The following is a 24,047-nucleotide window of genomic DNA, read 5'->3' on the forward strand; positions in this document are numbered from 1 at the left end:
CATGTAAGGTTGAATCTGTGCAGTGCAAATAGCTATTAAAGATTGTCAAAAACAATACAATCATTCGTAACATGAAATTTGAGGGAAATAGGAAAAATATCACAACAGACCTTCATTAATGATATTCACTTTATTAATGATACTTGACATTCCTGTTAGATTTTTGGATCACTCCTTCCCCTTGCGATTTTATTCGTAAAAGGATTGGTGGAGATGTGGCCAGATGATATGATGCCACAATTATGGAGCAATGTTTCTCCTTCACCCTGGAGATGAGAGTCAGTGGGCTACTCAACCACGCAGCCAGCATGCTGATTCTTACGTGGCCTCTCAGGCAAGAGTCACTCAATATTGATCAGGTGAAAAATCACTTCCCTTTTATCAAGCATGAGTATATTGATGGCGTAGCAGGAGATACTGAAACCCCTGCTTAAGGGGCTTTAAAACCAAAATGGGTGAGTTAGGGACCACGTGCCTTATACCAAAGGTATCATTATGTGCTCCATCTACATATATAATGCAAAGGCATTGTTTATTAACCACATATATAATCCATAGTAATGGACTTTTATCAAGTATTGTAACTTTGAAATATAGTTTTAAAGGTATTTGTGAGCTTTGGAGCAATTGCCCCACAGCGTAATGGGAAAAAGTGAAATCAGACAGACTACATTCTCTGGTAACAACAGGATACAGAAATATTAAAGTCCTTGCAGTTGGAGAATTGCTGAGATTAACAATGAATAGAAATGTTCAAGTGGTGATTGCAACGAGTGGAAGTATTCAGCTTTTGCTGATAAAGGTATGGCCAGCCAGACAGGGAAAGTGACTCCTTATCAATTCTCATGGTCTGACACCAGCCTGATATACGTCAGCAGGTTGCTAAGCAATACAGGAAGGACCTTTGAGTTCAATTAGCCAATAAATTCCTAATAATGCCAGGGGGTAGAATGCTAATGTGTATTAATGTAATTGGACCATCTGGTCTGTATGACAGATTGGGCGGGGAATACAAACTTTCGAAAATGGTATATCAATTGTGCTTCTGTGATGTAATTTTAGACAGAAGTTGGAATCCTTCCTACATCTTTCTCCCAATATGTATTGGTCAAATAAAGACACGTCTTTGAATCAGGACACTGAATTCGCGAGTCTTTGTATTTTGCTTAAGTTTTAGCAATACACAGCCTCAAAAGAAAACCCCCATTAACAGACGGCAATTGTAGGAAGCTGAGAATAGCACAAACTCGAGACTAGTCGACTCACTGACTCAAGTAACTACAAACCTAGCTGATTACTGTAACAACCCAGAATCTTGCTGCCCTAGCAGGCAGTCAAGGTTGCACAGCAATGTCACTTTACACACTCTCTGGTTTCCCCATTCAGAGGGAAAACAGTGCATCTTGGAAGCTTGTGACAGTACCAGTTTGGTGTGCAACCATTAGAGATACCACAGACCTTTTGTAACTCTGAGGTTTGTGTTCTATAAGCCTGAATCTTCCTGTAGCACATTGGAAAAGTATGTCCCAGGGTTGAAATCACTGGAGAACCACTGAAAACAGACATGGCGATTGCAGTACATATTAATAATTTAGACATAGAAATCAAAGACACAACTTCTAAGCTTGTAGATGACACCAAATGGGGAAGGACATGATGGAAAAACAATACTCAGGAGGGCTATAACAAATTACAAGAAGATGTTAACAAACTTACAGAAGGGGCACAAAATTACAGGGGTGAGTGGCTGAAGGCAAAAATATGCATATTGTTGGTAACAACAAATTATAATTATAGCACTTTTAATGATCAATAGTGAAATGTAACTGCTCTCAGGGCACTTCAAATGGGTCATATTATGAGACATTAAGTAGGTAGAAACATTAATTTTCCCTTTGTTTACCTTTGATTACCATCAAAACTGTGGACAAATGCATTTGTATAGAAGCACAAAGTGACCTCTGCATTTCAGCATTCATTGCCTTTAGTGTGATGCATTGAAAGCACATGGAATCATAGAATCCCTACAGTGCAGAAGGAATCCATTCGGCCCATTGAGCACATGTAAAAGAGGATGAAGTCCATACTAACACAAAACATGAACTTGCTGCATTATCTGCGTGTCAAGTGAAGTGAAGCAAGCACTATGCAATGCTTCACAAACTAGTTTCCAATGTGACTGCATTCTAACTCACCACCACCTTCTGAAGGACAATGAGGAGTGCGCAACAAAGGCACACCTTGCCAGATATGCCCACGTCTCATGAATCAATCCATATTTTTTTTAGGTTTAATTAGGTTGGAGGACTGAAGGGCCTTTTCTTGTGCTGTTCGTTGTACATTAAAAAAAACTCAAAATTAATGAGAGCCCAGATTCCAGCAAAGACAAAGTAGCAATGAAGCAGCATCGTAACAATTGGTACGTTTTGGAAAGGTTGCACATTATAGATCACCAGATAATAATTAATACATCATATAAATATGAAAATCCATGCTTTTATTGTATTTTGTAAAAATGCTATTATTTTATGTGGTCATGTAGATTTCAGCCAAGCTCTCCATATTCCCTGATACCAGAAGCCTCAGTGAAGTCCATCTCCTCAACCATGTACAATTTGTAATCAATTCCTCTTCCTCCACACACACACACACACACACACACACACACACACACACACACACACACACACACACACATATATGTAAAGGGAAAGGTTATTTACAAGCGTGGTACAGAATGAAGCAATCAGGACAGAATGTGAAAAAACCCACAACAGTGAGTTTAACAATTTGAAAAGAAAACTGGATGAGGAACCCGACAAGGGACCCGAGTCATTTACCCTAAATCAGGTCCAACTGAATAAAATGCTCTCTATAGAGATAGCCCTGATGGTAAATGGCAGATCTTTTAAAATGGAAGTTGACACATGGGCTCCTGTCACACACCAGCGGCACACTAGGTGAGTAAAGTCCCTTTCAGTTCATGAAACTGGAGGAATTGATATGAAACACAAGCAAAGGGATATGGGTGCAGTCCATGGCATCCATGAAAACATTCATGCTCACACAATCTGCTGCTTTCTGATGAGAGTGAATGAGATGAAGCCTTCCCTCTGTGTACAGAGAGCCTCGCTGACCTTTCTCATGTAGCACTGCATTGCAAACTGCTTATAGTGCCAGGTGCCGGAGTCATTAAACCCAAGAGTCATGGCACCTTGACAGGCACAAGAAATGTATTCCTTGTCTTGTTTCAGCATAAGCTTTTAATCCACAGAAAAATACTTCAGCACCAGGTCAGACCACCCCCGGTAGGCTGCTGAAAATCGAGGCAATTGGAGAAAAGCTTCAAAATTACATACACACTCTTGCAGCAGCAGTCCAAAGAAACAATTTAGCAAATAACCTGCAAAAAATTAATGATCCATTTCACCGGTGTTGTTTTGTGGGGTGGGAGGTGGGGGGGGGGGGGGGGGGGGGGGGGTCCTTCATGCCATTGAACATGTGTTCAGCTGGGTATGGGCTGAAGTGCAGACATTCAACACCAGGCATCATATTGCTGCTGATATCATAATCTGCCTGCTCTGCATGCTGCTGACGATTGTTAAGAGTGCACGTGTTAGTCCCTTTCACCAGGATGCCACCCAGTGTGCTCTCCAACAGAAACATCTGGACACGTCATGGACCCATTTTTGACAATTAAAATGCCTAAATTGGGAGCCATGATGTGGAGATGCCGGCGTTGGACTGGGGTAAACACAGTAAGAAGTTTAACAACACCAGGTTAAAGTCCAACAGGTTTATTTGGTAGCAAAAGCCACACAAGCTTTCGGAGCTCTGAAAGCTTGTGTGGCTTTTGCTACCAAATAAACCTGTTGGACTTTAACCTGGTGTTGTTAAACTTCTTACTAAATTGGGAGCCACAGAGTTCACTGTGCCTTAGCAGTTTAACAGAAGAGTGAAGAGTTCTTTACACGCTTCTTAACTGGAATAAATAACATTACGATGCAAACTCTTGGGTAATATTTTGAACTGGTCTGAGAAAATAATGGCTGAGATATCAAAAAACAGGGAAAGTGGAAATTGAAAGCAAAATACCTTTCTTTAGTCCAATGCCATATACTTGAGCAGCCAGGGCAGTCAACATAGCCAACCGACATTTCAACCAAAGACTCATATTTATACGTCCACGGGCTTCCACGTTGTGAGGCTCCTGATGTTGGTTTTTATTAACCTGGTCTTCAGTTGGCTGGGGGACATCCTCCATCATGTAGAGAAAAAGCATTTTAAGTTTACTTTGAATCAAAACAACACATTTATTGTTCACTAAGGTCACATTGAGCATTTCTCTCAAATCAATTTGGAGATCATCAAAAGAACACTGTAGACTCACAGATATCCTCACATATACAGCCCAAAATATAGAAAGCTCAAAAACAAAGCTGACCATTGAAATTTGAGTATCAAAGTTATAATGAAAGCCCAGAGGGCACAGACAAGTCACAACTTCAGTGCCAGGCATATTTCAATATTTAACCACCATATAGTGGAGGTACATTAGACTTTGTCACAAATCTGTTTTAGAGAAATTGCTTTAGTGGACATGCGGTGGCGCTCTTTTCTTAATGTGATTGATAAATTGCTTTAAAATTGTTGATGCTGAGTCATTCCATCGTGATTCTCTTCAACCACGATGGTGCTGATCAGGCTCCCCTCTCAGTTCATGCTGGATTCTTGCCTTTCCACAGATTCTCTTAACAATCTCCTCAACCCACTCGGGGAGAGTGTTGCAGCATGGTTTGGGAGAGGAGAAAGTATCTTAACGTGACTGAGGGAGGGGAAAGTCTGTCAACAACAATTTATGTGTACAAAGTGGCTTTAATGTAAAATATCTCAGTTTTATGCAGCAAAATTGGATCGCCAGCCACACAATGGAACATATTTCTTGTTATATGTTCAGGGGATGTGGGTGTCACTGGTTAGGCCTACACTTATTGCCAATCCCTAATTACTCTCACAAAGGCGGCTGTGAGCTGCCTTCTTGAATTGCTGCAGTCCATGTGGTGTAGGTACACCCACAATGCCATTAGGGAGGGTGTTCCAAGATTATTACCAGGCAACAGCGAAGGAACGACGATATATTTCCAAGTCAGGATGTTGTGTGGCTTAGCGGGGAACTTCCAGGTGGTGGTGTTCCATGTTTCAGCGCTCTTATCCTTCTAGAATGTAGCAATCATGGGTGTAGAAGGTGCTGCCTAAGGAACCTTGGTGAGTTCCTGCAGTGCATCTTGTAGATGGTACACACGGCTGCCACTGTGTATCAGTGGTGGAGGGAGTAAATGTTTGTGGAAGTAGCAATCAAGTGGACTGTTTTATCCTGATGTTATCCATCTTCATGAGTGTCGTTGGAGCTGCATTCACTCAAGCAAGAGGAGAGTATTTCATCACACTCATGATTTGTGCCTTGTAGATGGTGGACAGGCCTTGGGGAGTGTGGTGAACCACTGTAACACTGTCTGTATATGGGATATGCCTGGGCACGCCCCTGCTGCTTTAATTCGGGGCTCCGCCCTCCTCGGGGTATAAAGGTGGCTGCTCTCCACCCCTTTGCCTCAGTGCGAGTTAGCTATCGGTTTGGGAGTGCTTCTGTTCTTGTTCATAAAAGCCTGTTGTTCCGCAACCTCTAGTCTTTACGTGTATCAATGGTGCATCAATTTTATTAACAAAACTTTTGAAATGGAGCAACTCCTGAAACCTGACAAATTGGATTTGGATCCGCAGGCAGTTGGCGCCTCTAATTCTTTTGATCACTGGCTGCGCTGTTTTGAGACCTTCATCGCCTCCTCCTCCTCCGTCATTGTAACAGACCTCGACAAACTGCATGTGCTCCACGCCCGCATCAGCGCTCACGTCTTCGCGCTGATCCGAGACGCAGAGACCCACCAGGAGGCAATCGATCTCCTCAAGAGCCAGTACAACCGGCAACCGAACAAAGTCTACGCCAGACATCTGCTGGCCACTCGCAGACAGCCGCCCGGGGAATCGACTGAGCAATTCCTGCGTGAACTGCGTGCACTCGGTGGAGCCTGCAACTGCAAGGCCATTTCAGCCGCTCAAAATGCCAACGACCTGATCAGAGATGCCTTTGTCGCGGGCATCAGGTCGACCTATATCCGGCAGCACCTGCTGGGACAAGGTGGCCTGGACCTTAAGAAAAGTGTGGAACTTGCCAGCTTGCTCGAGGTAGCGTTCCGGAACCTCGAGGCCGACACCCCCGACCACGAGGGCGCACCGTGGACACCGCAACCGCAGCCATCGCTGTACCCGGGAGGGCCGCAAACCTATGCCATGCCCCGTCCCGAAGCCAAACTGACCACTGCGGCAGTCCCGGAGACCCGAGATGCTACTTCTGCGGCCTGGAGAAGCACCCACGACGACGCTGCCCGGCGAAAGACGCGATCTGCTCTGGCTGCGGTAAGAAGGGTCACTATCTGAAGGTTTGCAGGGCAAAATCGGCCCCCAGGCCCAGCAACGCCGCGTGCGATCCGCGGGAGGGACCGTCGTCGACGCCATCGGCCGCGTGCGATCCACGGGTGCTGCCATTTTGGACGCCAGCGGCCATGTGCGACCCACGGAGGCCGCCATCTTGGATGCTATCAGCCACGTGTGACCCACAGGAGCCGCCATCTTGGGTGGCGTCAGCTGACTCACAGGTGCCGCCATTTTGGGAACCATCCATCGCATCGCCTAATCCGACAGTGGGCCTCGGTCGCGTTGGACCAGTCCAGGCCTCACCAGCTTGCCTAGTCAATGATGGACATCAAGGTAAACGGCCACACTACTAACTGCTTATTTGACAGTGGGAGTACGGAGAGTTTCATCCACCCTAACACGGTGAGGCGCTACACACTGCCAGTACTGTCAATGCAGCAATCAATCTCTATGGCTTCGACGTCCCAGTCAGTGAATGTTCTTGGTTACTGTGTGGCGAATCTGACTGTACGGGGCACGGTGTACGACAAGTGCAGGCTCCTCGTGCTGCCACAGCTCTGCGCTGCCGTACTACTGGGGCTAGATTTCCTGTGCCACCTCGGGAGCATCACCATGGTGTATAATGGGCCTTTTCCCACGATCTCCGTCCAAAATCCACAGCTAACAGACCAGCCACCGCGCACCACCTGTGGTCTCTCGACCCTCAAAGTCGCCCCTCCCTCGCTTTTCGAGCACCTCACCCCCGACTGCAAGCCCATTGCCACCAAAAGCAGACGGTACAGCGCTGGTGATAGAGCGTTCACCAAGTCTGAGGTGCGACGCCTCCTGGGGGAGGGGATCATTGAATCCAGTACCAGTCCCTGGAGAGCCCAAGTGGTGGTTGTCAAGACTGGGGAGAAACTTCGCTTGGTCATTGACTACAGTCAGACCATCAACCGATACACGCAGCTGGACGCGTATCCCCTTCCCCGCATATCTGACATGGTCAATCAGATTGCGCAATATTGGGTGTTCTCCACCATTGATTTGAAGTCTGCATACCACCAGCTCCCTATCTGCCCGGAAGACCGCCAATACACTGCCTTCGAGGCGGATGGCCGTCTCTACCACTTCCTTCGGGTCCCCTTCGGCGTCACCAATGGGGTCTTGGTTTTCCAGCGTGAGATAGACCAAATGGTGGACCAGAACGGGCTGCGGGCCACCTTCCCGTACCTGGATAACGTCACCATCTGCGGCCACGATCAGCAGGACCACGACGCCAACCTCCAAAAATTCCTCCACACTGCGGCACTCCTTAACCTGACCTACAATAAGGAGAAGTGCGTATTCCGCATGCGCCGCCTCGCCATCCTTGGTTGTGTTGTGGAGAACGGGGTCATCGGCCCCGACCCCGACCGCATTAGTCCCCTCCTGGAACTTCCCCTCCCCACCACCCTCAAAGCGCTGAGGAGATGCCTAGGCTTCTTCTCATACTACGCCCAGTGGGTCCCCAATTATGCGGACAAAGCCCGTCCGCTCATCAAATCCACATCTTTTCCCCTAGCGGCGGAGGCCCGGCTGGCCTTTGACCGCATCGAAGCAGATATCACGAAGGCCACGATGCACGCCGTAGACGAATCCACCCCATTCCAGGTGGAGAGCGATGCATCTGACTTTGCCCTAGCCGCCACTCTTAACCAGGCGGGCAGACCCATGGCCTTCTCTCGCACACCCTCCAGGGCCCTGAAATTCGACACTCCTCTGTCGAAAAAGAGGCACAAGCCATCGTGGAGGCGGTGCGGCACTGGCGCCACTACTTAGCTGGCAAACAGTTCACCCTGCTCACAGACCAACGGTCCGTTGCCTTTATGTTCAGCAACGCGCAGCAGGGCAAAATCAAGAACGACAAGATTTTGAGGTGGAGGATTGAGCTCTCCACCTACAATTACGACATTTTATATTGGCCTGGGAAGCTCAATGAGCCCCCAGACGCCCTGTCCCGGGGGACCTGTGCCAGCGCGAACCTAGACCGGTTACAGACTCTCCACGATGACCTCTGCCACCCGGGGGTTACCAGGTTCTTCCACTACATCAAGGCCCGGAACCTGCCCTATTCCATCGGGGAAGTCAGGTCTGTAACCAGTCACTGCCAAGTCTGCGCAGAGTGCAAGCCGCACTTCTACCGGCCAGACAGAGCACACCTCATCAAAACCACCCGCCCTTTCGAACGCCTGAGCGTTGACTTCAAAGGCCCCCTCCCCTCCTCTGACCGCAACGTCTACTTCCTCAACGTCGTTGATGAATATTCGCGGTTCCCCTTTGCTATCCCCTGCCTGGATATGACCTCGGCCACGGTCATCAGGGCCCTGCACAGCCTCTTCACCCTGTTTGGTTTCCCCAGCGACATTCATAGCGACCGGGGGTCCTCTTTTATGAGTGACGAGCTGCGCCAGTACCTACTCTCCAAAGGCATAGCCTCGAGTAGGACCACCAGCTACAACCCCAGGGGGAACAGACAGGTGGAAAGGGAAAATGCGACAGTCTGGAAGGCCATTTTATTAGCTCTCCGGGCTAAGGGTCTTCCAGTCTCCCGCTGGCAAGAGGTCCTCCCTGATGCGCTACACTCAATTAGGTCACTCCTATGCATGGCTACCAACGCCACCCCTCATGAACGAATGTTTGTTTTCCCCAGGAAGTACTGCTCGGGGACCTCACTACCGTTGTGGCTGACGTCCCCTGCCCTGTCCTGCTCCGGAAGCACGTGCGGACCCATAAATCGGACCCCCTGGTCGAAACGGTCCGGCTCCTCCACGCCAACCCCGTATCACGAAGGGCGGGAGGACACGGTCTCCATTCGCGATCTGGCCTCTGCAGGTAATACGTCCCACGGCCCCTCACCCCCAGCTCCAAATGTTGTCCATGATGCACCAGAGTCGCAGCACGCTCATTTAGCCCCCGTGTACGGCACGCCTGAGCCCCAGGAGCAGCATCCACACACCCAGCAGTCTGAAGACGCTACGGACGGCTTCACCGGTTATGGATTGGCGCCTGACTCGTCGTCGCGGCCTCCTGAACCGGTGCCACGGCTGACACTGCGGCGGTCACAGCGGCAGATCAAGCTCCCGGAGAGACTGAACTTGTAACTTGAATCAATATCTTGTGACTGTTGTTCCACCACCTCGCCCCCGCCGAACTCTTTTTAAACATGTGGTGAACCACTGTAACACTGTCTGTATATGGTGATGTAATGTGGTGAACCACTGTAATACTGTCTGTATATGGGATATGCCTGGGCACGCCCCTTCTGCTTTAATCCGGGGCTCCGCCCTCCTCGGGGTATAAAGGTGGCTGCTCTCCACCCCTTTGCCTCAGTTCGAGTTAGCCATCGGTTTGGGAGTGCTTCTGTTCTTGTTAATAAAAGCCTGTTGTTCTGCAACCTCTAGTCTTTACGTGTATCAATGGTGCATCAGGGAGTCAGGATGTGAGTTACTTGTGGCAGGATTCTTAGCTTCTGACCTGTTCTTGTCTGCACGGTATTTATATGACAGTTCCAGTTTACTATCTGGTCAATGGTGACCCCTAGGATGTTGATAATGGCCAAAAGCTTGGTCAAAGAGGTAGGTTGTAGGAGGTGTCTTAAAGAAGGTTTAGAGCCTTGGTAGCTGAAGGGGCAGCCACCAGTGATGATCTGATTAAGATCAAAGATGTGCTAGATGTCAGAGTTGAAGGAATACAGCAATCTCCTAGATGCCAATAAGGCTTGAAAGAAACAAAATTGAAGTATCCAAAATACCACTATTATTCTATTATTACTTTATACAGCATTGAGATTGGCAAACAATAACTGGTCTAACTATCTAGGTATTGTGATATATTGTTATATTTAAAACTCATGGAATTAACTGTTCCTGCGTGATTCCGTTTGGAATAAAGACACCAATTAGATGTTGGACTGGATGTTTGCAACATCAGGAAGACTCAGCAGATTATTACAGAGAGCAGGTGGCACCCGGATTCAGAAGTCCCAGCACCATGTCCAGCCAAAACCATTTTCACTGGTAGGAGAAAGGAACAAAATATGATGATTCACACAAAGATAAATCATGAATCTCCTGGACCACTTAAAATCAGTGAAGAGTTGAAACCTGTTACAAGGACCTCAACCCGCAGCGTGAAAGTCATAAACTGCTGGAGTAGACATGAAAACTCTTGAAGGGCACATGAAGTCTGCATAACTGTCATGGTCTGAAGTTTTAAATCTCCACATCCTCGCTGTAACGACAAACAGCAGCTATCAGTGAGAGTTAAAAGAACCCCTCTGCTGGAATGTTTTGACTGACACCAGTAGGTTAATAAAATAAATGAGCCAAAGGCAAACCAAGGTGGGCCTTTGAACTAACTACCTCAGCACTTGCCCACCACATGGTTGGTGGGCCCCACTCCAGCCCTCCTCCATCCTGCATCTGCACCCCCCACCTCAATCCACAATGTGTTCGACGAGTCAAGGAATTTTCTGACTCAAGATGCCCCACTTCAGTGGTCAAAACCAGGCTTGTCATAACAACAGATTGTAATAATATGGTGACTTAGAATCAAAGAATCCCTACAGTGCACAAGGAGACCATTCAGCCCATTGAATCGGCACCAACCACAATCCCACCCAGGCCCTATTCCAGTAACCCCATATATTTACCCTGCTAATCCTCTGTCACTAGGGTCAATTTAGCATGGCCAATCAACCTAACCTGCACATCTGTGGACTGTGGGAGGAAACTGGAGCACCTGGAAGAAACCCACGCAGACACGGGGAGAACGTGCAGACTCCACATAGACAGTGACCTGAGGCCGAAGTTGAACCTGGGTCTCTGGCGCTGTGAGGCAACAGTGCTAACCACTGTGCCACCGTGATACTTGATGCAGAAAAAGATTCCAATCTGCTTTAGAAGGAGTAAGCAAGCTAATCTTTGCATCAATGTTTACATCAGATTTTGGGATTTTCTTTGGAAAGGAATTAATGTGCAAATCTTATATGAATTGTCCTGAACTTACGGTGTTGCTTCCTGATGTGTTTCTGGATGCAGTTGAAGGCCTTCTCATGCTTTGTTTCTGTGTCACCAATATTTTGGATCTTTGTAAGAGTTGAATTGCAGATAATGCAATGGCAGCACTGTAAAGAACGGACATTGGTTATAAACGACTGGAAGCAGTATTGGTTTGTTGAAACATTCTGAAATCATCATGGATAATGTAAAATATAAACTCTATGACAGCAAGGACAGAATGGAGAGTAAATAATGTTTTTGAGATATCTAAATATCCAAAATGGAAATGCTTTTCCATTGTACAACTGATTCTCTATATTCCTATTATTTCGTAAAAAGTAAACCTGCCCTAGAGTTCGAGTCATAGGGCGGTATTTTACCATTTTTTGTCTAAGTGCTGGGAGGACTTGAAACTGGGAGAGTTTCAGATTTGTTTTTTGCGTGCGTCTTTAGGCACTCCCCATGTGCACTCCGACTGCAAAATTTTGAGTGAGTCCGATTCTCGCTGCAGAAGCCTGTGGACAGGGCTTAACACACCCAAAATCCTGCAGCTCCAATTGGAGCTTCCAACGGCGCATGCGCAAAAAAAACCTGCTGCTCCCCTGCCAAATTCCTCCTGGACCAGATAATGCCTCCCCCTGGCTCCCACGGAAATAGGACCTCCCCCCGACAACATTACTGACCCCCTTAACCCCCACCCCTCACCACCCAGGCTGATGACTGCCCCCTCCCCCCAACTGATCGTGGGCAGAGTGGCAGTGGCCCTCCTCCCCCCACCAATCGCAGGCAGAGCGGCAGCGGTGCCCCCCTTCCCCCCCACCAATCTGAGGCAGAGTGGTAGCACCCACCCCTCCTCCCCACCCTAGACCCGCCTGCACATCTCCCCCGACTCTGATAGCTGTATGACACCTTCCTCTCTCTCCCCTGCCCCCAATCATCATAGAGGCACAGATTTCCCTCCCTACCACAGCACACCTGCAAGAGCTCACTTGCCTTCCCCTTAATGCACGCCTGCGATCGGTGGGGGGGGAGCTGCTGCTACTCTGCCTGCAATCGGGGTGGGGGGGCGGAGGGGGGTTTGTGATCGGTCTGGGTGCTGGGGGAGAAATGGTCAGTGATGTTGTTGGGGGGGGGGGGGCAGTATCACTGCGCTTGCCCTCTGAGGGCCACTCCCTGATACGCTACAAGAGTCAAGCCATCATTTCTTTCATGGCTCCTTCTGTCCTCACAGAGAAGACCGACCATAACACCAGAGAGAGGGCAAAGACAGGGGGTGTTGAGCCAGAACTCAGGGTCCTCACCCCTTTGAAGAGTGAACACAGGAGATGTCCAGGGAAGGGGAGATGCGGACTGTCAGTGACAGCATGGCCGGGCTGCTGTCACAGCGTGAGCACGTCAATCCTCCACTCAATTTGAGTCAATTACTAGGGAGCATGAGTTTTGGGTGCGAGGGGCAAAGTTTAAAGGAGATGTACGAGGCAAGTTTATTAACACAGAGGGTGGTGGGTGTCTGGAACTCACTGCCGGGGGAGGGCGTGGAAGCAGATACGAGAGTGACTTTTAAGGGACGCCTTGACAGATACATGAATGGGATGGGAATAGAGGTATATGGTCCACAGAAGGATAAGGGGTTACAATTCAGATGGGCAGCTTGGTCGCTACAGGCTTGGAGGACTGAAGAGTCTGTTCCTGTGATGTAATTTTTGTTGTGCTTTGTTCTATGTTCAATGGAGACATGTGAATCAAGTGTTTGGCAGCCCAGATTCCTCTCCCTCCCTTGCACTTAACCTAGTGTCCTGTGTTGCAGGGGCAGATCCGGACACCCTGGGGTCGTCTGGCATTGTGGCTCCCACTGAGGCTCTTGCCCATCCTGAGACTGACAGCTCCGAAGGCTCCTTGGAGGATGCGGGTGAAGGGACCTCCAAAGGTGGCACCGTTTTGGTGTCAGCTGCCACCTCACAACTCTCCAGCCCACAGACTCTCACATCAGTGGGTCCAGTTAGTGGTGAGGCTTCTGGGTCACTCTCTGGTGAGCACGACACATCTGCTGATGTACATCGAGTGGAGGAGGGAACGTCCGAGGCCTCTGGCACACGGGGGCCTGCCAGAGGCGAGGACTCAGTTGGCCCCAGGCTACATGCTGGGCCTCTTCAATTATTTCTTTCTCAGCTGCTGGAGATGCAGCAACAGAGCCAGGGAATGCAGGAGGGGCTGACGACCACACTGGACCGACTGCGTGGTAGTTGGGAGGAATCCCAAAGCTTTCAGGTGGACCAGCTATTGCCTGTCTTGCGTGTTTCCCAGGCTAACGCTGCAAGGGTGGCATCTGCAGTGGAAAGCCTGGGACAGGGGATCTTCACCATGAGTGGCAGCCTCCAAGTGATGGCCGAGTCACAGCAGGCCATAGCAGAGTCCCAGAGGGCCACGGCCGAGTCACAACGGGCCACAGCTGAGAGACTGAACAGGCTTCTTGAGGTTTTGCGGCCACTGGCTAAGAGGCTCAAGATCTTGCAGGAGACCCAGAGGGACAGCGCTGAGACACAGTGGGCTACGGCAGCAGCCACTGAGAATGTGGCCCATTCACAGAGGGCCATGGCTGAGGGTTGCAGAGCGCAGCCCAGTCTCAGAGGGCACTCGCTGCTGCCGATTCAGGTGGCCATCGCAGAGGGCTCGACCATGATGGGTAGAGCACTGGCAAGGCCAGGTGACGCCGGAACTCCTGCAGCTCACTGCAGATGCATCGTTATCCCATGGAGTGACCCAGGGGTCCACAGGAACCCCTAAGGGAGGAGGAAGGGCTCAAACCCATGCCAGGACCTTCCAGCCAGGAGACTGTGGCTGCGGCTACATCTTCTGACTCCCCCCTTCCTGACACCGGGGCATCTCAGGGGCAGCAGGATGAAGAGGGTGTCATGGAAACATCCCAGACACCTGGAAGCCAGCCAAGGCCTCCAAAGTCCATGCCCTCCAGAGGACACCCGCCAAGCACATCACAGGCCACGGGGCGGTGTAGGCAGCTGGCCCCCTCCACCTCCGATGTACATTCTGAGGAGTCACTGAGACACAGTCGTAGACCTTGTAAGGTTAGGAAATTGTAGTTTCACTAAGATGGCACGGGTGAAGGGCTGCACTAGTTAGATAGATCTTTAAGCACCTTAACAATTTCTGTTCACACGTTTTTATGTTAGCAGTTATTATTCAGACACCATCCACCTGTGACTAATTTGTCTCGATTATGAATCCTCTTCCATTGATGATCGCCTGAGGGATGCCTCATGTTGATGCCAGTTGGGGAGGCCCCTCCATGCTGTGTCACTGAGAAAAGGAAGGTATTGGTTCCCCAGACCCCACGAGCTGTCCCCTCCCATCCCCCGCCCCACCCACCCCAGGGTCCTGTATGGGGGTTTCAGATCCCTTACCCACTACACAGATGTGGGCCCAGGTGCCAGCGTGAATGCAGAGCTCAGATAGGAGTCAGACTAGTTTGCACCAGGGCATCATCATAATGGCGCTTAGCGAGTCGTCATCACCCTCCTGCCTGCCAAAGAAACTCGCTAGCTAACACAGCGTACCCAGGCCCACCACTCTGGTGTGACAATGTTGCAGGAGATTGTAGGATTTTGGGGTGGGGGGTGGAATGGAACCTGCGTGCAGAAATACAGGCCCCTAGTAGGCAAAGTGCCTGGTGATCAGGGCCTACTTCGCCATCCTTGCATGCCTGATCCTTGCCGCCAGCCCTCCAGCACCTGGGTGGTGTTACTCAGCATTGTCCTCCTCCTCTTCCTTCTCCCCTTCCTCCTCCTCCTGCCGGGCGGCCTCCTCCCCAGCGACGTCCGGCTGGTCGGCCTCCACGTCCTCCTCCTCCTCCAAAAAGTCTCCTCTCTGCTGCACCAAGATGTGAATGGCACAGCACACCACAACAATGCGGGAAGAGATCAGGGGGCTGTATTGAAGGACCTCACCAAAGTGGTCCAGGTTGGCAAGGTGGGCCTCATTATACCAGGTCTCCACCTCAGTCTCAGGCCTCCGCACAGCTGTCATCAGCCAAGTCCGAAGCGGGTAACTCATGTCGCCCACGAGCCATCCCTGGGCTCCTCCTCAAAGACCTCCGGCATGTCTGAGCTCCTCAGAATAAAACGCTGCGGGGGTGTCTGCCACAGGTGTGCATGATGTTCACCTTGTGGTCACAAACCAATTGCACATTTATGGAGTGGGACCCCTTTTCTATTGATGAATCTTGGTGGATTCTGAAGTGGGGCCTAGAGGGTGACATGGCTGTAGTCGATGGCTCCCTGCACATTTGGCATCCCCGCAATGGCTGCGAATCCTGCAGCCCGGGCTTCCTGCTGGGCCTGGCCCAGGCCAAATTTGATGTACTGCCCAGCCCGAGCATACAGGGCTTCCATGGCCTGCTTGACACAGGTGTGGACAGCTGACTGGGAAATGCCACCTCCATCTCCGCTGGGAGTCTGGAAGGAGCCAGTGGCATAAAAGTTCAGAGTGGCCGTCAGTTTGACAGGCACCGAGAATGGTGCTCCCCTACCCCGAGATGCCAGGTCCGCAACAGGTTGCACAGGTGTTGCACCGTCTCCTTTCAAGGCCGGAACCATTGGCAGAACACAGTGTCCAACATCTGTTCAAACAACAATCGTGTGTGGAACTGCCGGGGTCTCCACACTCTCCTTTTCCTGTGACTCCACCCCCCCAACCCCGCCTCTGGGTGCATGACGGCTACCTCCTGCCTCTGGTGGTTGTCTCCCTCTCATCCCCAGCCCCATGATGCCCCAGCCCTCTTGGCACTCTGGCCAAGATGGTGGGCAGGCTTTGGGAAGTCAGGAGGTGAGTTACTCACCACCTCTCTTGACCCTATTCTTACTAAACTGCTGACCATCCAACTTCCCTGCCTGGCCTCTATGTTAGCTGACATCATAGAACATAGAACATTACAGCGCAGTACAGGCCCTTCGGCCCTCGATGTTGCGCCGACCAGTGAAACCAATCTAAAGCCCATCTAACCTACACTATTCCAATATCATCCATATGTTTATCCAATGACCATTTAAATGCCCTTAATGTTGGTGAGTCCACTACTGCTGCAGGCAGGGCATTCCACACCCTTACTACTCTCTGAGTGAAGAACCTACCTCTGACATCTGTCCTATATCTCTCACCCCTCAATTTAAAGCTATGTCCCCTCGTGCTAGCCATCACCATCCGAGGAAAAAGGCTTTCACTATCACCCTATCTAATCCTCTGATCATCTTGTATGCCTCTATTAAGTCACCTCTTAACCTTCTTCTCTCTAACGAAAACAACCTCAAGTCCCTCAGCCTGTCCTCATAAGACCTTCCCATCATACCAGGCAACATCCTAGTAAATCTCCTCTGTACCCTTTCCAATGCTTCCACATCCTTCCTATAATGTGGCGACCAGAACTGTACACAATACTCCAAGTTCGGCCGCACCAGAGTTTTGTACAGCTGCAACATGACCTCCTGGCTCCGAAACTCACTCCCTCTACCAATAAAAGCTAACACTCCATCATTAAAATTCTTTCTGCTCAGGTCCTCTCCCTCTCTCCTTCAAATTCAATCACCCGTCTCTTCAAAAAATGTACTATTGACCCCACCATAATTGCAAACTGCCATGTCATGTCCACCTCCCTTTCCTCTTCAAAGTCCTTGCACATATTGTTATCTGCAAAATTCATGTCCATCACACTAAATTTTCTCCAATGTCTCCCCACCATCATCCAACTGAATGGGACTGTTCCCAGCTGGTTCCAGCATTTTCTAGTTAATCATAGCCATAGAATTGCCATCAATGGCTCCTCATCCTATCCCTGCAGTTACCTCTGTGAAGTGCTTTGGAACATTTTATTACTTATGAAAGGTGCTATATTATTGTTGCTTCAATAAAAAGACCTTAACAGAATTTGTTTATCTAACAGTTTTTCACACATGTTAGGTATGACCAACACTTAACTGTTCATCAAAGGAAATTCTGCCTTTCAAAGTTAAATCACAAGACTACTCCGTCCATTGACTGGATTCTACATCCCCTTCCCCCAATGGTAGGATAGAAGGCAATGGGGTGTGGGGTGGGGGGATGCCACACAGAATCCAGCGATCCAGCAGATGACGCCCCCCCCCTCCCCCTCCCTGCCACCTATCTGCCCCAACTTGTCTGAAATTGGTGGATCCAGCATTGGGTCTACTGAGCTCACTTAATGGCTTCCTGCTGCCACGCGCAGTATTTTACCTGTGGTAGGGTTTGGCCCACACTATGCAGGAAGTCTGGCAGCTTTAACTACAAGGACTGGTGACCAGAATGGGAAGGAAATCTTTTGTGGTTTCACTGAGGCCATTGGAGGTGCCTCACCTCCGAGCCCCCTAAACCTGGTCCTCTCCCCTTCACCAAAACTCATGAGCCTGCACTTACCCGTGCTCCTCAATGTGGAACTGCCTTTAGTCAGCTGTAGCCACTGCTCCAGCTGTGTACACTGCTCCAGCTGTGTACACTGCTCCAGCTGTGTACACTGCTCCAGCTGTGTACACTGCTCCAGCTGTAGCCACTGCTCCAGCTGTGGGCTGCTGAGACTATACAACTCCCAGCCATCCATCTGCCGCAGCACTCTATGGCAGGGCTTCTTTTCGAGATAGAATACTCAGAACACCTACAGTGCAGAAGGAGGCCATTTGGCCCATCGAGTCTGCATCGACAACAATCTCACCCTGGCCCTATCCCTGCCTTAAAACAATTAATGCTGCTCCCATTAAAGTTCTGTGGAGCATCTGTCAAGATTGTGTGCAGGGGGAAGAAGGAACCATAGTGCTTCGTGAAATCCAACCCCATGTGCCTGATTTCTAGGGTACTTCAGAGTTGGGAGGGAAGGCAAAGTTTGGGAAATGGGAAATGCACCGTGCAAACTGAAAATAATATTTTCATGATCACGACTGCAATTGTGCAAAAGTAATGTTAACACATACCTAAACGCGAGCTGCAACCTTTGGAAAGCAATCGCTGCAGCTTGACATTTAGCATCAATGACCATCTCGAGTTCAGCAGGTGCAAGATTGGCGAATATAACGTTAGATTCATGCTTCAATTTGTCCATGAAAACATCCAATTTATTTTGAGATTCTGACAAGATGATATTCTGCAATATAAAATGATCAATGATTAAAGCAGGAACCATGCCAATGGAATTGCAAAATCAAAACAATGAGAAGTATGAAATAAGGAAAACAGTTCATTCATCTACCAGCCCTATCTGCACTGATAAACATCTGGCTTCACTCTACTGAATTGGCAAACTGTAACCAACAAAAACTGCAACACGGGAAAGGTGTTGGAAATGCAGTGCACTCATGTCCATGATGGGGCTTTTTAAATATGGGAAATATAGTTATGGTTATGTGAATAGACACTGAAATATGTCAGAGTTATGAAGGAAAAATAAATTGGAGCTCTGCTGCAGGCCTTAGAATCGGAATGTTTTCTGTGCAGGTGTCTGTTTCAGACATGCACAGTCTTATATATCTCATTGATCCATGAAAAATGTAGACATATGGGCCGGAACTTTCTGGCTGTTCACTCCAGCTGGATCTTAAGACCATAAGACATAGGAGCGGAAGTAAGGCCATTCGGCCCATCGAGTCCACTCCACCATTCAATCATGGTTGATTTCAACTCCATTTACCCGCTCTCTCCCCATAGCCCTTAATTCCTCGAGAAATCAAGAATTTATCAATTTCTGTCTTGAAGACGCTCAACGTCTCGGCCTCCACAGCCCTCTGTGGCAATGAAAACTAGATCTTCTGGTCTCTCCGACGGCACCACCTCCACTGCGGGTTTCCCGGTTAATGGGTAATCCCATATGTTCAGATGAAAAACCCACTCAACCCTCAACTCACTCCCTCCTCACTCCAGGCGCCATATGTAAATTGCAGCCACACACCAACTTCTCAATGTTAACTGCAAAGACATGGCCCTGAAACCCAAGATTACAACAGTCCCCAAATTCAGGAAGACTCTCTGGAGAGCTTGCTGGATAGAGTCAAGGCCCGTTGCAATGTCCTCTACCTCCATTCTAGCCACAGAAGGTCCAGCAAAGTGACCAATCCACCTTGGGATGTGGTGGTCTCTTGTCTAATGTAGTGTGTTTCCATATTACCACAGTGTTAGGGTTGCTGGGCCAGAACTCCAAGTTATATGAAGATACCAAACTAGACCCGAACAATATTTCTATTTTGGCATAAATGTGAGAAAAGGATACTTCCTTCCAGGAATTTAAGTGGTCCTCCAACCTCATGAGCAAAAATTAAATCGAATGGACTGAGTTCAGTTGATTCATTAGGTGCATCCTGGATTACAAAAAGTACAAATGGAATTCCTTTATCCCAATCCTCTGGATAATCCTGACCATAGGCCCTCAACTGCCACCACTTTACTGCTGTGAATCTGGATGATACTCAGTTGATTTAAATTGATTTGACTCCTCAGCTATCCATAACTTCCCTGAATATGTACTTCCAGGGTAGTACTGAGGGATGACATAGGCTCTGAGGAACAAAACGTGGAATCATTATGGGTAGAGATGAGGAATAGTAGAGGGAGAAAGACACTAGTAGGTGTGGTATACAGGCCCCCAAATAATAATGTTGAGGTAGGGAGGGCTATAAACAAGCAGATAAGGGATGCGTGTAAAAACGGAACGGCAATAATCATGGGGGACTTCAACATGCACATTGACTGGCAGACTCAAGTCGGTAAGGGTGGAATGGAGGAAGAGTTCTTAGAATGCTGTCGGGATAGTTTCCTTGAACAGCATGTTATGGAACCGACGAGGGAACGAGCTATTTTGGATCTGATATTGTGTAACGAGGTAGGTAGAATTAAGGATCTTATTGTGAAGGACCCTCTTGGGTCGAGTGACCACAATATGGTCGAATTTCTGATTCAGATGGAAGAGGAGAAAGTTTGGTCCCAAACCAGTGTCCTCTGTTTGAACAGAGGGAAATATGATAGGATGAGGGATGAATTGGCTAAGGTAGACTGGGAGAGCAGGCTGGCAGGTAGGATAGCTGAGGAACAGTGGAGGATTTTTAAGGAGATCCTTTTCAGTTCTCAGCAAAAATATATTCCAGCAAAAAACAAGGATTGTAAGAAAAGGGAGAACCAGCCGTGGATAACGAAGGAAATAAAGGAGAGTATTAAAATAAAAACAGCTGCGTACAGAGTGGCCAAAAATAGTGGAGAAACAAGTGATTGGGAAAAATTTAAGAAACAACAAAGAGAGACTAAGAAAGCGATAAAGAAAGGAAGGAGAGACTATGAAGCTCGGCTAGCAATTAATATAAAAAATGATAGTAAAAGTTTTTATAAATATATAAAAAGGAATAGAGTGGCTAGAGTGAATGTTGGACCCTTGGAGGACGAGAGGGGGGAGTTAATAGTGGGAAATGAGGATATGGCTGAGTCTTTAAATAAGTTTTTTGTGTCGGTCTTCACGGTGGAGGACACAAATAGTTTGCCAAATATTAACGATAGAGGGTTGGCAGCAGGAGAAATACTTAATACAATTAATGTTACCAGAGAGGCAGTGCTGGGTAGACTAATGGGACTGAAGGTGGACAAGTCCCCGGGTCCGGATGGAATGCATCCCAGGGTATTGAAAGAAATGTCAGAGGTAATAGTGGATGCGTTAGTGATTATTTATCAAAACTCGTTGCATTCTGGGGTAGTGCCGGTTGATTGGAAAACGGCTAATGTTACGCCGCTGTTTAAAAAAGGAAGGAGACAAAAGGCGGGTAACTATAGGCCGGCCAGCTTAACGTCTGTAGTAGGGAAAATGCTGGAATCCATTATTAAAGAGGAGACAGCAGGGCATCTGGATAGAAATGGTTCGATCAATCAGACGCAGCATGGATTCATGAGGGGAAAGTCGTGCTTGACGAACATGTTGGATTTTTATGAAGATGTGACTAGGGCGGTTGATGGAGGAGAACCGGTGGATGCGGTGTTTTTGGATTTCCAAAAGGCGTTTGATAAGGTGCCCCATAAAAGGCTGCTGAAGAAGATTAGGGCACACGGAGTTGGGGGTAGTGTGTTAAAGTGGATTGGGGACTGGCTATCCGACAGGAAGCAAAGAGTCGGAATAAATGGGTGTTTTTCCGGTTGGAGGAAGGTAACTAGTGGCGTGCCGCAGGGATCGGTACTCGGGCCGCAACTATTTACCATTTATATAGATGATCTGGAGGAGGGGACGGAGTGTAGGGTAACGAAGTTTGCAGATGACACAAAGATAAGTGGAAAAGTGAATCGTGTGGAGGACGGAGAAGATCTGCAGAGAGATTTGGACAGGCTGAGTGAGTGGGCGAGGATATGGCAAATGGAGTATAACGTTGATAAATGCGAGGTTATACACTTTGGAGGAAATAATAACAAATGGGATTACTATCTCAATGGAAACAAATTAAAACATGCTACCGTGCAAAGGGACCTGGGGGTCCTTGTGCATGAGACGCAAAAGCCCAGTCTGCAGGTACAACAGGTGATCAAGAAGGCAAATGGGATGTTGGCCTATATTGCGAGGGGGATAGAATATAAAAGCAGGGATGTCTTGATGCACCTGTACAGGACATTGGTGAGGCCGCAGCTGGAATACTGTGTGCAGTATTGGTCCCCTTATATGAGGAAGGATATATTGGCATTGGAGGGAGTGCAGAGAAGGTTCACCAGGTTGATACCGGAGATGAGGGGTTTGGATTATGAGGAGAGGCTGAGGAGATTGGGTTTGTACTCGTTGGAGTTTAGAAGGATGAGGGGGGATCTTATGGAGACTTATAAGATAATGCTGGATAGGGTGGGGGCGGAGAGATTCTTTCCACTTAGTAAGGAAGTTAAAACTAGAGGACACAGCCTCAAAATAAAGGGGGGTCGGTTTAAGACAGAGTTGAGGAGGAACTTCTTCTCCCAGAGGGTGGTGAATCTCTGGAATTCTCTGCCCACTGAGGTGGTGGAGGCTACCTCGCTGAATATGTTTAAAGCGCGGATGGATGGATGGATTCCTGATCGGTAAGGGAATTAAGGGTTATGGGGATCAGGCGGGTAAGTGGTACTGATCCACGTCAGATCAGCCATGATCTTATTGAATGGCGGGGCAGGCTCGAGGGGCTAGATGGCCTACTCCTGCTCCTATTTCTTATGTTCTTATGTTCTTATAACTTTGACTTCAAATTGGATCCTTGATCTGATTGGAATTCTGTGGGCAGTCTGTATCTGGTAAAAAAAATTAAGTAACTACTCTACAATCCTTTTAGCGATAATATTGCGTAATGGAATGGCCTCCGAAATCCAGTAGGCACATCCATTATGGTCAACAATATTGCTTCCAACTTTTCAGGGGTCCTACACAATCAATTTGGATACTAGTGAAAGGTTCCTCAAATGCCGGAATGGGTATTAAGGGTTTTGGTTTGATTACCGCTTGAGGTTTTCCTATAATCTGATATATGTGACCTGTCCGGCAAAATTCAACCACAGTCTTATGCAGTCCAGGCCAATAAAAGTATTTGTATATTTGCTTGTGTTTTCTGTATCCTAAATGATCTCCTACTGGTACCTCTACCGCAACACCTCCTGTCTATAATGTACTGGAAATACAACTTGATGAACCTCTGTCCATTTTTCATAAATTTGGATCTGTCCACTTCCTCATTAAGATATTATTTCTAATGTAATAACATTCCAGTATACACTCAGATTGTCCTTCTGTGTATGTTTTCTGATACAGTTGCTTTATCTCTGCATCTTTCTGTTGTAATTCAGACAACTTTTCTGAACTATCCTCCATCTGTTCTTGTTCTTTATCAATCATCTTGTCAAAGATTGCTTCTGACAACTGAACCTCAGCCTCCTTATCTTTACTCTTTGATTTCTCCTCCTGTCTCACTGAACCTGTGGCTTGTCTTGTCACCACACAATCAGGAAACATCCCAGGATATGCTTCCTGCAACACCTCAGTTGTTTCACTTTCCACTGGCTTTTCAACCACAGCAGACATCACTCCCACCTGTGATCCAGCTATATTGTTACCCAAGATAAACTGTACCCCTGAAAAATATAATTTCTCTAATATTCCTACCACCATTTCACCACTTTTTACCAGACTCTTGAATCTTCCCTTAAATAATGGAACACTAGTCCCTTCACTACTAATTTCAAATATTATCACCTTTTCTGGCAATACTCCTTCTGAACTACATATCTCCTCATCTCTCAGCATTAAAGACTGGCTTGCTCCTACATCCCTTAAAACCTTAACCTTCTTACATACTGCTCCTTGTACACATGAGTAAACCGTACCCACACAAATAAAATCTTTGAAAAGATCTGACATTTGTTTAGAAGCATATCTCTGAACGGACTGCACATTCTTTTGCACCTCTTCAACTTCAACCAGGGTTTCCTTTGCCAATTTAACAAACCCCACTGGCTTACTCTGTTTTACCACATCTGTCTTCCCAATAATTT

At 48.0% G+C, this 24,047-nt stretch overlaps 1 protein-coding gene across 1 annotated transcript in view; it reads right to left on the reverse strand.

Moving 5' to 3' along the window:
* Window positions 1-24,047, reverse strand: part of LOC144507661 (cilia- and flagella-associated protein 54-like) — a 191,603-nt gene that overhangs the window by 96,089 nt on the left and 71,467 nt on the right. The window contains exons 12-14 of the mRNA XM_078234818.1: window positions 18,500-18,669; window positions 11,518-11,635; window positions 4,096-4,258 (exon numbers count right to left, since the gene is read on the reverse strand). Of these exons, the coding sequence (XP_078090944.1) occupies window positions 4,096-4,258; window positions 11,518-11,635; window positions 18,500-18,669 (451 nt within the window). The remainder of the gene's footprint in view (window positions 1-4,095; window positions 4,259-11,517; window positions 11,636-18,499; window positions 18,670-24,047) is intronic.

This window comes from Mustelus asterias, chromosome 19, assembly GCF_964213995.1.
Source record: "Mustelus asterias chromosome 19, sMusAst1.hap1.1, whole genome shotgun sequence".
Classification (NCBI taxonomy): domain Eukaryota; kingdom Metazoa; phylum Chordata; class Chondrichthyes; order Carcharhiniformes; family Triakidae; genus Mustelus; species Mustelus asterias.